This window comes from Mirounga angustirostris, unplaced genomic scaffold (genome assembly GCF_029215605.1).
Source record: "Mirounga angustirostris isolate CCGP_5_RB_7025 unplaced genomic scaffold, mMirAng1.0.hap1 SCAF_8, whole genome shotgun sequence".
Classification (NCBI taxonomy): Eukaryota; Metazoa; Chordata; class Mammalia; order Carnivora; family Phocidae; genus Mirounga; species Mirounga angustirostris.
In genome coordinates, this window is record NW_026991716.1 from 30,150,581 (window position 1) to 30,166,556 (window position 15,976).

The 15,976-nt window shown below is 47.4% G+C and overlaps 2 protein-coding genes across 5 annotated transcripts; both read right to left on the minus strand.

The window, feature by feature from the left end:
- Positions 1-503: 503 nt before the first annotated feature.
- DAXX (death domain associated protein) lies at positions 504-5,288 on the minus strand. 4 transcript variants are annotated; one of them, XM_045866695.3, is made up of 8 exons: positions 5,151-5,288; positions 3,708-3,966; positions 2,722-3,553; positions 2,380-2,594; positions 1,992-2,223; positions 1,364-1,838; positions 977-1,199; positions 504-770 (listed from the first exon to the last, which is right to left on the minus strand). In XM_045866695.3, exons 2-8 carry the CDS (start codon positions 3,912-3,914, stop codon positions 711-713), a joined length of 2,244 nt encoding a protein of 747 aa, XP_045722651.1. In that variant the 5' UTR covers positions 3,915-3,966; positions 5,151-5,288; the 3' UTR covers positions 504-710. The 4 variants fall into 4 exon arrangements, with proteins under 4 accessions (XP_045722651.1, XP_045722653.1, XP_045722649.1 ...); XM_045866697.3 differs by lacking the exon at positions 5,151-5,288 and adding an exon at positions 4,861-5,016 and having other exon boundaries at positions 2,037-2,223; XM_045866693.3 differs by lacking the exon at positions 5,151-5,288 and adding an exon at positions 4,861-5,016.
- Positions 5,289-5,636: 348 nt separating this feature from the next.
- On the minus strand, positions 5,637-11,060 carry SMIM40 (small integral membrane protein 40). The gene is made up of 2 exons (XM_045866699.3): positions 10,756-11,060; positions 5,637-5,944 (listed from the first exon to the last, which is right to left on the minus strand). Exon 1 carries the CDS (start codon positions 11,032-11,034, stop codon positions 10,864-10,866), a length of 171 nt encoding a protein of 56 aa, XP_045722655.1. The 5' UTR covers positions 11,035-11,060; the 3' UTR covers positions 5,637-5,944; positions 10,756-10,863.
- Positions 11,061-15,976: the final 4,916 nt, after the last annotated feature.

Consider the following 15,976-nt stretch of genomic DNA (forward strand, 5'->3'; position numbering starts at 1 on the left):
CCTCTTCCGCCGCCAAAGAACTCAGGGCTTGGTGGTTCGGCCGAAGCACTCATTCCCCTTTAATTCTGTAAGCCTGCCCTTCCCATTGGCCAAGGGTCTTGGCCATCACTGCTTAGGCTCCGCCCCTGAACTGTGGCCATTAGCGGGTTTGCGGGATCTAATCCCCCGGCTCTCCCAGCTTCTGACAGTCCCCCTGGAGCCCCGCCCCCTTCCTCCAGGCACGGATTGGCCAAATAACCTTGAATCGGCCCCTGATTGGCCTTTTTACTCCTACCGCTCAAAGTGAGAAAGTAAAGCGCATTCCCGACGCCGAAGCACGTTTTTTTTTAGTGCCTGGCAGAGGGCAAGGGGAAGGCCTGAGGGCGAGGGAACTCCGAGAGAGGCAATCTAAGGACAGGCTACAAAGGACAGCTCCAAGGGGTAGCCAGGAGTCAGGGTAACCCTGAACCAGAGAACAGCTGGTGCTGAGCGGTGAGCATAGAAGGACAAGGAAAAGACAAGGATACAATAAGAAAAGAACTTTATTGTTTATTAATGTTTCTGTGTAAAACTTAAGTTTTTGTTGTTTTTTTGTTTTGTTTTTTTTTTTAAAAGAAACACCACCAAAAGGGGATTAGCTCAGTCAATCCCTTCCTCTGTCATCAGCTTCCCACCATCCTCCAAATACTATCCCAAAACATTTTGGAGGCTGGGAGTGGGAGGAGAGGCGGCTAATCAGAGTCTGAGAGCACGATGATCTCCTCTGGATCGCACTGTGTGGCCACACTCATCTGCAGGGGAGTGAGAGACAGAGTCAGAAAGAGACGTCTGGAATATAAGGGGAGGAGAAGCAGAGAGAAGGACTTATCAGAGATTAAAAATAGGGGTGAGGAAAAAGGAAGAGAGAGGATGTGGTGTGTGTAATATTCAGATGGAACACCTGAAACTAAACAATGAAAGAGAATTAAGTTAGGCAAAAACTGCCTCCCCCTCTTACCTTGTAAGTACCAGGCCGGGAGGGTTGTGAATGGGGGGTTTGGGACAACGGAGCTGGAGATGGGCTACAGAGGGAGCTGGTCACCAGGCCATGGCTAGGAGAGTCCACTCTCGTCGAGGAATCAGCAACTGGGGCCATGGAAGTCAGGGGAGAAGGTGGGCTGTACAGGGTAGGTATCTTCTTCCCATTCTTCTCATGCACTGCCCTTTGCCTTTCCACATAGCTGGGGACAGAAACACAAATATGTAAGGGGGTATGGAGAGCCTGAGGGTGGAGGGGTAGCATACAATCTCTCCCAGCAGACCCAGTTCCTTAATATTCCTCTCAGAAAGCCCCCTGTAATCTCTCCTTGGCCTCCGTCCTCCTCCTCCTTATTGTTGTTGTTACCTGTTTCCCAATGGCCCTGCTCCAGTTTGCTTCTCCTTCCGAGACTTCTTGCAGGGGGGACAGGAATCTCCCCAGGTGTGAGGAGAGACCCCTCCATTGAAGGAAGTGGAGGTGACCATGGCTGCTCCATTCTCCAAGACAGTGGTGAGGGGGTCCTCTGATTGCTTCCTAGAAGAGGAAATGTCCCTCTCCTCAGGGGAAGGGGTGGTATCCAAGGGCAAGGCTTCAATCTCTAGCTCAAAGAGCTGAGACATAGGGCTCTCTTCCTCCAGGGGTAATTCCTCAAGGTGTTCTCCATTGCTTTCAGCATCTACACTGGAGGGGGCCAAGGGCTCTTCTGACAGTGAAGATGGTGACACCATGAGTCCTTTGTTTTGCTGCTCCCCCACAGACCTGCTGATTCCTTTGCTAGGTTCCAGATTATTTTCAGTGGACATCCGTGGTGGGGACATGGGGCTCTTGTCTCCATCCTGACCTGGAAAAGAAGAAAAGAGGGGAGAGGTAGCATGAGAACTCAGGGAAAGAATACCGCTGAGAGTAAGAGGAGGAAGGGAAGGGTCTCAAACAGGTGGTTCACATCCAACAGAGTAGAGGGAACTGACACACGAGGGGATTGTTCTTGACATACCTGCTCCCTCCTCCTCCTCCTCCTCCTCTTCATCATCCCCCTGACCTTCCTGCATCTGTTCGAGATCCTCCTCTTCTTCAGAATCTGTGGCCTCCTCTTCTTCTTCTTCCTCTTCCTCCTCTTCTTCCTCCTCTTCCTCTTCTTCCTCTTCCTCATCACTTTCCTCATCTTCATCATCTGTGTCGGGCTTGGAGGTGGTAGGGCACTCCTGGGATGCCATTCCACTAGGGCCCTGGGGGACAAAGGAGTTTCTCTAAGGAATCCCTTGCCCCAGAGGGTCTGGTTCTTGTGTTCCTTCTGCACTCTTCCCCCTCAGTGACCCTGAAATCCCTGCTGGCCCGTGCAGGGGAAAGACAAGGTCTGTCTGAAGGGTTTATCCCTTCCATACCTCGCCAGAATCCAAGGAGGCTTTCGGGGGGTCTGCAGTGTGGGAAGAGGTAGCTTGAGGAAGCCGAGCTCTTCTCTTCTGTCTCTCGCCCTCCTCACTCTTGTCTTGCATCATTGCATATTTGGAGATGACCTCATCCAGCCGGCTCATAGCCAAGCTCCGGTTTTCTCGCAAGCGCCGGGCTAAGGCAGGATCCGACAATGCAGGATCAATGCCTACATGGGAAGACATAAAGTCAGAGTACTCAGCCCAAACCCTAGAAGACGGGACTAGAGAGATGCCCTCTCCACCAAACATCTGACATATAAGGGTTATATCGATAGGTATCTCACTAATCCCTACCTGGCCTATAGTCATCTGTGAGGTGACAGCCAAAGTTGTAGATGAGATCAAGGTGGCGTCGCTCCTGTAACCTGATGCCCACATCTCGGAAGGCATCCTGAGCCATGAGCTGGAGCTGCTGTCGGGGGAGGCCAAGGCTGTGCCGAGCAGCTGCCTTCTCCACAGCCCGCAGCACATCTCCATAGTCAGGGAAGGTATCTGGCCCCGGTTTGTTGATGAGCCGCTCAATGCGCCTGTTAACTTCTGGATAGCGGGTGCCACGGTAGGGGATGCGTTGCTCTATGACACGGCCCGTCAGGGAAGAACAGTCTTTGAGCTCACACAGCCGCCCGAAGAGGCGGATCAGCTTACGCTTCAATCTTGCTTCCTGCAGGTATGTGGAGTCTGGGTCATCCAATTCTGAGAGATCCAACTCCTTTTCCTGCAGCCGCCGGATCTCTGCCACATAGAGCGCTAGCAGCTGCTCCAAGCGCTGGATCTGCCGCCGGGAACCACGGGTCCTTGGGGCCTCAGAGGCAGTGGTCTCGGCATTTGTGGGGTCCGAGGAGGGGTCTGTGGGAGGGTTATTCCCAGAGGGTTCACTAGAGGTGGTGGCAGCAGGGGCCAGGTTCAGCTTCTTCTTGGCTGAATGGGCCTTGAGAACAGTGCAGAGCTCATTAATGTAGACATAGAGCTTAGCTGGCCGACTCTGGGCCCGAGATAGGACCCGAGAGAGGATGTTGCAGAACTCCGCCGAGGCCAAAAACAGAGAGTGGGCACGCTGCTGCCGGTTATAGAGGAATGGGACCACCTCAGGGTGATCTGCCGTCTGCGTCTTACACAGTTCAAGGAACTAGAGGGTTCAGAAGAAGAAGGGAGGGGGAAAGAGACAAGGGGAGGGGTTGAGAGAAAGAAGGCGAGGCGGGGTTAGTGGGGAAGAAAGGACAGGAGAGCCAGTCAGCCATCCCCCTCCCTGGGGCACAAGAATCTTCTCCCCTAAAGCTCACCTCTTCAAACAGCTTCTCATTCTCCAACTTGTAGCATTTCTTGCCGCCAGAACTACTGCTTCCTCCAGCTCCATGGGGCTGGGAGGAGCCAGGGGCTTCTGCCCCGGGTGAGGCCGGATTGGGGGGTGGGTGGGAGGGCCCTGGCTGAGCAGCTGCTTCATCTTCGTCATCATCATCCAGCACGATGATGCTGTTAGCGGTGGCCATGGGGGATCAAATCCCCCGGAGGGAGGAAGTGTTGGGGATTTCGGGATTCCTGCTGGAAGGGGATGGGGCCTCAGAAAGAGCCCCTCCAGCACAGCCCATCCCTTCATCTCACACATTTTTCCAGTCTTCTTGGGCTTCAGTAACACCCTGCCCTGCCCAACAGTGTCCTCACCGCCTGTCTTCAGCAACTCTTAGTACCAGACGCTTTTCTGGCCTTTTACTACGGGAGCCCCAAACCACCTGAAAACCTTAAGTTCCCCACCCCCAGCTCCACCCCTCCTGTCGTTATCCAGTCTCTTTCGTTTTCCCCACTATCTCTCATACTTGCCAAGTTGATTCTCCCAACCCCTGGACCATCTCCCGCATTGCACTCTGGATTTCCTCGACATTCCCTCGCACAGACACCACACCCCCGTCAGCACCACCTCACGAGCCTTCCCCCTTTCGCTCTCAAACACGTCAAATCCACACCCGCACCTCATCCTAAAGAATCACCCCCAACTCCTAGACTCTCTGAGGCGAAGGAGGTTCCCTCCCAACAATCCATTCCCCTTTCTCCTCCTTGAATTATCCTCACACTCCACCCTCTGACGGGTCTCCTCAAACCCGGGCGTTAGGTTGGAGAGATCTCACCTCAAGTCCCCTCCCTCTCACCCCACCCGATTTCCCCCATTCTTTCTCTGTGACCTGTAACCGACTGCGAGACCAGCACTGAACTCTCCCGATTCCTCTCAGATCCCAACCCCGCGTCCGACCCCTTCCCCTGAATGAGCTTCCCGCCAAGTCCCCCTCCCCCAGTTCAGCCCCCCGGCCGCCCCACTCCCCTTCAGGGATTGGAAGGAAGGTACCAGAGCTTGCCCCTCAGACTCAGCGTCCGGGACTCCCCAGTACCTCTCCCTCGACATTCCCGCCCCCGCCTTCGCTCCCCGCACGGTCCGGCCCCCACCTCAGAAACGGTCTCTCGAGGCGACCCTCGCTGCTGATCTCAGAACCTCGCATGGTTCCCTCCGCCTTCCTTCCCCCTCCCACCGCAGGCCCTTCTCTGGACCGGAAGTCGCAGAGTTTCCGCCTACAGCCAATTAGACGCGGCCATATTGTCGTACGGCGCCCGGCCCGGCCGCGGCCGGAAGTGGAGGTAAGCCCGCCCCACCTCCAGTGCCGCCCACACGGTCGGGGGCCCCCTTTCCTGTGACCACTAGAGGGCGGGCTTGTCCCCCGCGGGGCGTCCCAAAGTACCTGGGGGACGCCATCTTGCCGTACGGTATTGGCTAGGCCCGAGCTCGGGCGCGCCGCCGACTGAGCTCTTTTCACCCGGTGCTTCTGCGACTCTGCCAATCAGAAACTTCCTGCATCCGGCCCAACCGCCGGCGGGTCGCGTGCGGGAAGGACTGAGCCACCTTTCCAAGTAAGGGAGGGGGAACGGAACAGGACAGCTAAGGAATTGGGCCCTCCAAGACTGCGCAGGGGTGCAGGGAAGAGCGAGAGTCTCTTTAGAGGGAAAAAAAAAAAAAACCCTCTTCCTTCCGCTGGGCCATTGACCAGCCTTCCGGCGCTGCTTTCCTACCTGCCAGGTACCCTTTCCATGGCTTAATCTACTGCGCCTGCCCCTTCCCTTCTGCTGGCTGCGCGCTCCCTTGCCGCTGTCCAGCAGCTACTTCTACTTCCAGGTGCCTACAGCTCCCAAGCGTGAAATCATAACACATAAATACAAATAGCACAATGCGCTATACAAATGTGTTATTATTGTTGCTATTCTTATTGATTTCTCTTTAAACGCCTCCGCGGAACTAATGACCAAGCAGGTGGGACCTAGGTGGCTGTCCGTTCTTTTCTGGAGGGGGTCCCCGACGTGCGGGCAGTGATGACCTGGAGGCCGTGCTTTGTCCAGGAGCTCCAGAGACTTAGGACGGCGATATGGGGCGGGAGCTTTGAGGAGAATCTGTGCAAATTGCCGCTGTGAGGGCTGTCAGATGAAATGACACTTGTAAAATACCTTGGGTGTCGACTCGTCTCCTCTTCCTCTGGGAGAGCTGAGGAAAGAACGAACAGACAAGAAACTGATTTTGACGCCCGCCTCGCCCGCACCCCCATCTCACCCAACTACAGGAAGGCCGGAAGGACTAGTGGAGGCCAGGCTGGGTCCAAATATGAGCTTATGGGGAAGTCAGACCGGTTAACACGGAGATTCCCGTCTCCTGCAAACTTTCACATTCCACAATTGGTGAGCATCTTGCCACTTTCTAGGACCGCAGAGGTCCTTATATCCCTAAGCCCTCAGAGTACCAGAACCTCAAACCCACCCTGCCATTAAAGAATCCCACACCGTGTCTAAACCTATAGTCTTCAAATTAGGGAACATGAAAACTCTCCAAGAGAGTACTCAGACTTAGGAGATAGAGGAATTTAATTTCCAGATGCTCAACTTTCGCAAAATTGGTCTTACTGAGTAAATGCCTGCAGTAGGGGTTCTCCTTCTTCCCGTCTCCTTTTATAATAGACTTTCTCCTTCTTAAAAAAAAAAAAAAAGTACGCAGATGTACCTCATTTTATTGTGCTTCACAGATATTGTGGGCTTTTTTTTTTTTTTACATAAATTGAAGGTTTGCATTGAGCAAATCTTTCAGCAGCATTTCTCTTTTTTTTTTTTAAAAAATATTTTTAAGTAATCTCTACATCCAACGTGGGGCTCAAACTTACAACCCCCAAGATCAAAAGTTGTGTGCTCTAGGGACTAAGCCAGCCAGGTGCCCCTATTGGCACTATTTTTCTAACGGCATTTGCTCATTTTGTGTCTCTGTGTCACGTTTTGGTAAGTATTGCAATATTTCAGATTTTTTCATTATTTTTATATTTGTTATGGTGATCTGTGATCAGTGGTTTTTGATGTTATTATTGTCACTGTTTTGGGATACCACAAATGACACCCATATAAGACAGTGAACTTAATAAATATTGTGTGTTCTTATTGTTCCACCAACCAGCTGTTCCCCCATCTCTCTCCCTCTCCTCAGCCTCACTTATTCCCTGAGACACAACAATATTGAAATTAGGCCAATTAATAACTACAATGGCCTCTAAGTGTTCAAGTGAAAGGAAGGGTCACCTGTCTCTCGCTTTAAATCAAAAGCTAGAAATGATTAAACTTAGTGAGGAAGGCATGGTGAAAGCTGAGATAGGCTGAAAGCTAGGCCTCTCGTGCCAAGCAGTCAGACTGTGAATGCAAAGGAAAAGTTCTTTTTTTTTAAAAAAAGATTTTATTTATTTATTTGAGAGAGAGAATGAGATAGAGAGAGCATGAGAGGGGGGAGGGTCAGAGGGAGAAGCAGGCTCGCCGCTGAGCTAGGAGCCCGATGTGGGACTCGATCCTAGGACTCCAGGATCATGACCTGAACCGAAGGCAGTCGCTTAACCGACTGAGCCACCCAGGCGCCCCCAAAGGAAAAGTTCTTGAAGGAAATTAAAAGTGCCTCTCCAATGAATACATGAATGTTAAGAAAAACAACCTTATTGTTGATATGGAGGAAGCTTGAGTGGTCTGGATAGAAGATCAAACCAGCCACAACATTCCCTTAAGCCACAGCCAAACTCTCAGAGACCCTAACTGTCTTTAATTCTGTGAAGGCTGAGAGAGGTGAGGAAGCTTCAGAAGAAAATTTTGAGACTTACAGTGGTTGATTCATGAGGTATAAAGAAAGAAGCCATCTTTATAACATAAAAGTGCAAGGTGAAACAGCAGGTGCTGATGTAGAAGATATAGCAAGTTATCTAGAAGATCTAGCTGAGATAATTAAGGAAAGTGACTACACTAAACAACAGATTTTCAGTGTAGATGAAACAGTCTATATTGGAAGAAGATACTATCTAGGACTTTCATAGCTAGAGAGAAGTCAGTGCCTGGCCTCAAAGCCTCAAATGATAGGCTTACTCTCTTGTTAAGGGCTAATGCAGCTGGGGACATTAAGTTAAAGCCATTGCTCACTTACCATTCCAAAAATCCTAGAGGCCTTAAGAATTTTGCTAAATCTACTCTGCCTATGCTCTATAAATAACAACAAAGATGTGCTGGATGACAGCACATCTCTTGACAATGTAGTTTACTATTAAGTTGTCCTGCTCAGAAAGAAAGATTCCTTTCTGTTACTGCTCATTGAAAATGCACTTGGTCATCCAAGAGCTCTGATGAAGATGTACAATGAGATTAATATTGTTTTCATGCCTGCTAAACACAGCATCCATTCTGCAGACCATGGATCAAGGAGTAATTCTGACATTTAAGTCTTATTATTTCAGAATACGTATCATAAGGCTGTCGCTGGCATACATAGTGATTCTTCTAATGGATCTGGGGGAAGTAAATTGAAAACCTTGAAAGGATTCATCAACGTAGATGCCATTAAGAACATTCGTGATTCATAGGACAAGGTCAAAATATCAACATTAATAAGAGTTTTGAAGAAGCTGATTCCAACTTTCATGGATAACTTTGAGGGGTTCAAGATGTCAGTGGAGGAAGTAATCACAGATGTTGTAGAAATGGCTGGAGAACTAGAATCAGAAGTGGAACCTCAAGATGGGACTGAACTAACTGCAATCTCAAGATTAAACTTCAACAGATGAGGAGCTTCTTCTTATGGGTGAGCAAAAAAAAATTGTTTTCTTGAGATGAAATCTCTTGGTGAAGATGCTATTAAGATTATTCAAATGACGGGGCGCCTGGGTGGCTCAGTTGGTTAAGCGACTGCCTTCGGCTCAGGTCATGATCCTGGAGTCCCAGGATCGAGTCCCGCATCGGGCTCCCTGCTCGGCGGGGAGGCTGCTTCTCCCTCTGACCTTCCTCCTTCTCATGCTCTCTGTCTCTCATTCTCTCTCTTTCAAATAAATAAATAAAATCTTTAAAAAAAAAAAAGATTATTCAAATGACAACAGGATTTTTTTTTTTAAGATTTTATTTATTTATTTGGGGAGAGAGAGAATGAGAGAGAGCACAAGAGGGGTAGGGTCAGAGGGAGAAGCAGACTCCCCGCTGAGCAGGGAGCCCGATGTGGGACTCGCATCCTGGAACTCCAGGATCATGACCTGAGCCAAAGGCAGACACTTAACCAACTGAGCCACCCAGGTGCCCAACAACAAAGGATTTAGAATATTACATAAACTTAGTTGATAAGTCAACAGCAGGGTTTGAGAGGACTGACTAATTTTGAAAGTTCTGTGGGTAAAATGCTATCAAACAGCATCGCAAACTACAGAAAAGTCATTTGTGAAAGTAACAGTCAATTGATGCGGCAAACCTCCTTGTTGTCTTATTTTAAGAAATTGGCACAGGCATCCCAACCTTCAGCAACCACCACCCTGATCAGTCAGCAGCCATCAGCATCTAGGAAATACCCTTCACCAGCAAAAAGATTAAAACTCCCTGAAAGCTCAGATGATGCTTGGCATCTTTTAGCAATAAAGTATTTTTATTTTATTCTTTATTTTTTGAGAAAGTGTGTGTGTGTGTGTGTGTGTGTGTGACTGGGTGGGGAGGGGCAAAGGGAGAGGGGGAGAGAGAATGCCAAGCAGTCTCCACACGCAGCACAGAGCCCAATGTGGGGCTCTATTTCATGACCCTGAGATCATGACCTAAATAGAAATCAAGAGTCGAATGCTTAACCGACTGAGCCATGCAGGTGCCCCACAATAAAGTATTTTTAAATAAAGGTATGTACATTGGTTTTTTTTTAGACATAATGCTATTGCACACTTAATAGACTATAGTGTAAACATTTATAAGCACTGGGAAACCAAAAAAGTTCCTTTGACTTGTTTTATTTCGGTATTTGCTTTGTTGTGGTGTCTGGAACTGAACCTGCAAATCTCCGAGGTATGGCTGTGGTTGTCAATCATGAAATCTTACCTTGTCTTAAATAAAGAAACACATAGTGGGGCGCCTGAGTGGCTCAGTCAGTAAGGGCCTGTCTTTGACTCAGGTCACGATCCAGGCTCCCTGCTCAGTGAGAAGTCTGCTTCTCCCACTTCCTTTCCCTCTGCCCCTTCCCCCAGGTCTTACTTTCCCTCTCACTCCCTCTCAAATAAATAAATAAAAAACAAACAAATAGCCTCGTACTTTCCCTCTGACTCTCTCAAATAAATAAATAAAACCTTAAAAACACACACACACACACACACATAGCCTATTTCTTTCATCAAGGTACCATAAACACCCCCTCTCCTATCTCGTTAAAAATGTACTTTTAATTTTTAACCATGTTTAAAAATGTGTGCAATCTTTGCCATTTAATCAGTTCTGTTCTCATAATAATTATAATGATAGCACAGAAGAAATTTTTTAAAAACCTTTTTGGTCTATGGTCACAAGAAAGAAAAATACTTTTCATCTCAATTAAAATATATGCATATGCAGGGAAGTATGATAGATTGGTCAATAAAAGATTTTCAAGTATAAAAGCCTAAAATTGTCTTTGGGGAAGTGGACTGGTAATAGGTGTTCAAGGAGAAAAGAGAGTCATGAAAGAAGGAAAGGAATAATCCCAATTGTTAGGAGCTAGTTTATCTATTTTTAAATGGGTAGTGGTGAGTATCAAGTCACTCTGGACGTTCAAAGGGTGATCCGTTTTATTTTTAAATGTGAATGTTTTCAATGTGCCAGAAATTACATCCTTGAAACAATTTTAGTTTATAATGAAAAATTTTAGATGGTTACTTACAAATATGTGAGAAGTACAAACTTTTTCAAAATGATTTTCCGGAGTGTAGGTGCAAAAAATTTAAGACAGCGGCTCTGAGCTCTCCCAGTGTCCCCTCCATAGCCCCCAACAGTCCGGTTTTCCTCCCCTCTCACCTCTGTAGCAGGGGAAGAGAATGTTCATGGGAAAGGTGGTCGCAATTCCAGCTCCTCCTTCTAAGGTGTTCTCAGGGGCCGGTCCCCAAACTCTGTTCATGGCAGCAGTCACAGCAGCGGACGAACAGCCTCCAGTGTCAGGAGTGTGAGGGTGAGGGCCAGGAAGATAATGAAGGCCTTGTCTAACGCCCAGCGCAGGGGACTCCTCGGAGGACAGGGACCCTGGGCAAGTGCCAGGAACACAGCCTCCTCAGCCACATCAGCCTCCTCATCCGCCATACTTAATCATAGTCTGACAGCTGACTGGATCAGGGAGGCTGGGAGGGAAGCCCTTGCTCAGCGACACCAGGATTAAGGGGCATGGCAGCAGCAAGCCCTGCACCTGTCGGGCTTGACCCTAATTCCCCCACCAAAGAGAGAGAAAGGAGAGAAGAGCCTCTGAGCCTTTGAAACAATCATATAATCATGGAGTGCAATGTGAATGGTCTGGACTAGATGACTCATAAAGTCCGTCCGCCTTTACTATAACTGGGACCTGGCAACTGAAGGCCCAACACAGAGACAGGCAAGCTGGAACTGCTGAAGTCATTCTAGGTCTCTGGGCTCAGGGCCCGACGTCTTGGGGCCCTACAGATAGAGAGTGAGCAAGCGGAGCTAGCTAGTACGCTACGGTTGAGCCACTGTCAGCCCATTCCAGCTTTACAGTGGGTGGTGAGAAAAGGCCTAAGGGAAGGGCTCTCCTAACCCAGGTGGGTGGGAAAGGGCAGTGGCGGGCTGGAGGCTGCACAGGACTACTTCTCCCCCAAGTCTGCGGGCCGCTGAGCATGCGATGGCGAAAGCCACACCGCTCTCTTCCTAATTTCCGGGCCCTGCGTTCCACAGGACAGCTATAATCGCACCCGCAGGAGCCCAAGGGAAGGTCTATAAAAAGAGAAAGATCGTGATTGGTCAGCGGGGCCAGAGTGAGTAATTGGGACTTAAGTGTTGGGGCAATAATGAAGGAGAGTGAGCGGTCCTGAGAAAGAGTTGTTGGCTGGGAATGTCGTCCAGGAGGTTGTCGTCGAGGCAAGCGTTGAAGGCCATTTCTTGGCCCTGTTCCCCAGGCACGGCCTGGAAGGTCCATGACAGAAATTGAAGCCCATGTCCCTGAGGACCCCCTGGGATAAGTGGGGCAGTGGGGGATAGAGTAGCTAGCCGGGGAAGCAGTGTGTGGTAGTGGACCTCATACCTGGAGCCTTTAGGGTCTCTTACCTACCTTAATAGGAAGACTTTGTTCACTCCCAAAAAGGTACACAAGTCGTCACAATTTTGTTTACAGTCAACTTATGTTATTGTTTGCTGTTGCCACAGGAGGGTTGCATTAAGAGTCAAAAAAACTCTATGGGGTCAAACTAATTACTTATGAGGTGTGTTAAATTCTTGTTTAGTGTGCGTGCTGCCCAAGTGAGCACATGTGTTAAATTAATTGAACAAAGAGGCCATTAGACTGAGGTGGCGCTGATGGCGTGGTGGCCTATGTTAGCAAATCAAAATCTAAATCTGTAAATTCTTCAAGGTTAGGAAATCAAAACGTTTAGGACAGTCACAGCCAACTAGGCTTTAAGCTATATAGCCGGCCAAATAATTGCCGTTCTTCACTTCTGCACTGGATCTGTGTAAGTCTTTCCCCTGGCTCCTGTCTACAGAGCATGACTAAGCACTTCTGGTTTGGTGCTGCCCCATTCCAATCTGTTTTTCTTCAAATAAATGCCTAAAATTTTTAATATGCCTCAGTTTATCTTTTGTCTGTGAGTGTGACCTTGGGGAAGTCACCTGAACTTCCTTCAGTTGTTTTTTTTTTTTTATAAAATTGATAAATCTCTTGCCTCACAGAATTGTTATAAGGGGCAAATGACATAAGGAGTTTTTTTTGTTTATTTTCATTTTTTGTACATTGTGAAGTGCTATGTTAATATAATGTATTAATTTCTGATACCCTCACTTATGTCTCAGTCAAGTTTACAGTAAGGCTATACAAACACTTTTATCTTTCCTTCCACATGACAGGTTCAGCACCAAGGTCTTCTGTAATGTCTATTCATGGGATTTTTAATTTTTTTTAAAGATTTTTATTTATTTATTCATGAGAGACAGAGAGAGAGAGAGGCAGAGGGAGATGCAGGCTCCCAAGGAGCAGAGAGCCTGATGCGGGACTCGATCCCAGGACCCTGGGATCATGACCTGAGCCGAAGGCAAACGCTTAACCATCTGAGCCACCCAGGCGCCCTATTCATGGGATTTTTAAAAAAATTTTGAAACAATTTCAAGTTTACAGGAAAGTATCAAGAACTCTAGTACCCAGGGGCACCTGGGTGGCTCAGTCTGTTAAGCATCCAACTCTTGATTTCGGCCCAAGTCTTGATCTCAGGGTCATATGAGGGTCATGAGATCAAGCCCCGTATTGGGCTCAATGCTCAACATGGCATCTGCTTGAGATTCTTTCCCCTCCCTCTCCCTCTGCTTCTCCCCACCTCCCCCCCGCCCCGCTTCTGATAGCTCTCTCTCAAGTAAATAAATAAAATCGTAAAAAAAAGTAAAGAGCACAGGCTTTTCATTTCTGCAAGATGTCCTTCAACCCAAATGGCACATAAAGGCAGGAGAAAAATAATGTTTTGTCCTTTTCAGTGTATCACATCAGGAAGTGCAGGAGGTGAGCCCTTCTTACCCCTGTATTACCAACCCAGTTTGGCAGGTTTCTCCTCCATAAACTCACCACTTGTCTCTTTGTAATTCCTAAGTATCTGCTACATCATCAGATCTCCATCTATCTGCCTTAGCATCCATTGATAGCCCCCATTAGAATAACTGCCATGATAATGTTTATTAAAAACCGATTTTTAATTCCATCATTTCTTCTTCAACTTTTAGTCAACAATCTGCTATAAAAGAGAGCATTCCCTTCTTCCTCATTTATTCATCCATTGATATCCTATGGACTCATAGATTCCTATCTTACTCAATAAACTGTAATCCATTACTATCATATTTATTGTCTGAACCTGTGGACTTCTATTTTACTTAATGAATTATAATAGGTTACTATCATTATTATTTTGATGCACAAATTACCCCAAATTTGGCAAATGAAATAGCCCTTCAAGCTGGATCCCTTGTCCTTCTGAAATCTCCTTAACATTATTTGAGCACTTCCTTACTTTCTCTGCAAAAGGTTGTCCATGCTTTCAATTTGTACTTTTCCTGCCTCAGCCTAGGAATCAACCATGTCTTCTTCTGGCTTCTTCTAACAGGATGGCACTTGGAAACCAAGATCTAGGTGCTAGATGTCCTTACTGCTACAGAGATGCCATTGTTTCTAGGCCCTGTCCACAAACCAAGCAAGGAAATATATGAACATATATATGTACACACACACACACACACACTGTCCCAGTTACTATTGCCGCCTAAAATACCCAAAACTTAGTGGTATAAAACAACCGTTTTATTATGCTTGTGGAATGCTGTCAGGAATTCAGAAAAGATACAGTAAGGACAGATTGTCTTTGGTGATGTCTGGATCCTCAGCTGGGAAGACTGGGGGTGACTTAACTACTGAGGTGGAATCATCTGGAGACATCTTCTGGTAGTTGATGTTAGCTGTCAGCTGTATCTCTGCTGGAGCTGTTGGCCGGAATACCTACACAAGTCCTCTCCATGTAGCTTGGGCTTCTTTACAGCATGGTAACATTGGGGTAGTTAGAATTCTTACATGGCCCTCATGGCTCTGAAAGCAAGTGTTGCAGTGAAAAGGGCAGAAGGTGCATCACTTTTTAGAGCTAGCCTCAGAAATCAGACAGCATGGCTTCATTGCATTTTATTGGTTACAAGAGAGTCACAAACCTGTTCAGATTTATAGGGAGGAGATATAGATCTCATAAATCCTCCTCTTGATGGAAGAAGTGGAGAGAGTTCAAGAGAGAGTGGTAGGTGAGTAAGAGGAGAACAAGAGCACAGCCAGTTCTTTCAAAGAATGTTGCCCTAAAGGGAAGGAAAGAAATACAGCATAATGTAGAAGGAGATGTGGAATCAAGAGGAAGGATTTTTTAATGGGTATATTCTAGTGTTTTTATATGCTCATAGGAATGACTAAGTAAGAGAGGGAGACAAGGGGGTAAAGTCGTAATTGTAGGAGTGGTAGGAGTGGTATCCTTGAATGAGAGGGCCTGGGTTTCAGTGCACGAGTAGAGGAGGTGGACTTGGATAGACACTTAGATTTGGTGCCTGGAGGGAAGACAGAATCTAAGGGCAGAAATGTAGGTAGGTAGGGAGATGTAGTGGGAAGTGGAGAAAGTTTTCTTCTGTTGCTTCTGTTTTTCAGTGAACTAGGAAGTAACAATCAGCTGAGCACCAGGGAGTTGATTCACCAGGGAGAGAAAAGAAGGTGTAGACATTTGCAGGGTCCCAATGCAAGAGTAAAAATAGAGGCTTACATATCATAGGTCTAAATTTTAAAAAGCCATTAATCAGGCTAATGGATTGTTAAGAATGTTCTTTACTCATACCTTGACAAATCTACCCTCATAACAAAATTTTTTAAAAAATGTATAAAACAACACAATTAGAAAAACATCAAAATGACTACATTTAATTATTATCACATGTATCTAGGTATTCTATTGGTGGATCAGATATGGTCAGATGAGTAATAAAGATATGCATTATTTACAGATTAGTATGTTGTTTTTTAAAATTTTTATTTATTTTAAAGAGAGAGATCAGGGGAGGGGCAGAGGGAGAGGGAGAGAGGGAATCTCAAGCAGACTCGCAACTGAGCCCAGAGCCCAATACAGGGCTTTATCTCACGACCCTGAGATCATGACCCGAGCTGAAACCAAGGGTCGGGCACTCAGCTGACTGAGCCACGCAGGCACCCCTAAAATATATATGTTATAAAATGAATTTTAGGGGCACCTGGGTGGCTCAGTCAGTTAAGCGTCTGCCTTCGGCTCAGGTCATGATCTCCCTCCTTCTCCCTTTCCTTCTGCTGCTCATCCTGCTTGAGCTCTCTCACTCACTCTCACTCTCTCTCAAATAAATAAATAAAATCCTGGGGCGCCTGGGTAGCTAAGTCGTTAAGCATCTGCCTTCAGCTCAGGTCATGATCCCGGGGTCCCAGGATCAAGGCCCACATCGGGCTCCCTGCTCAGCGGGAAGCCTTATTCTCCCTCTCCCTCACTTGTGT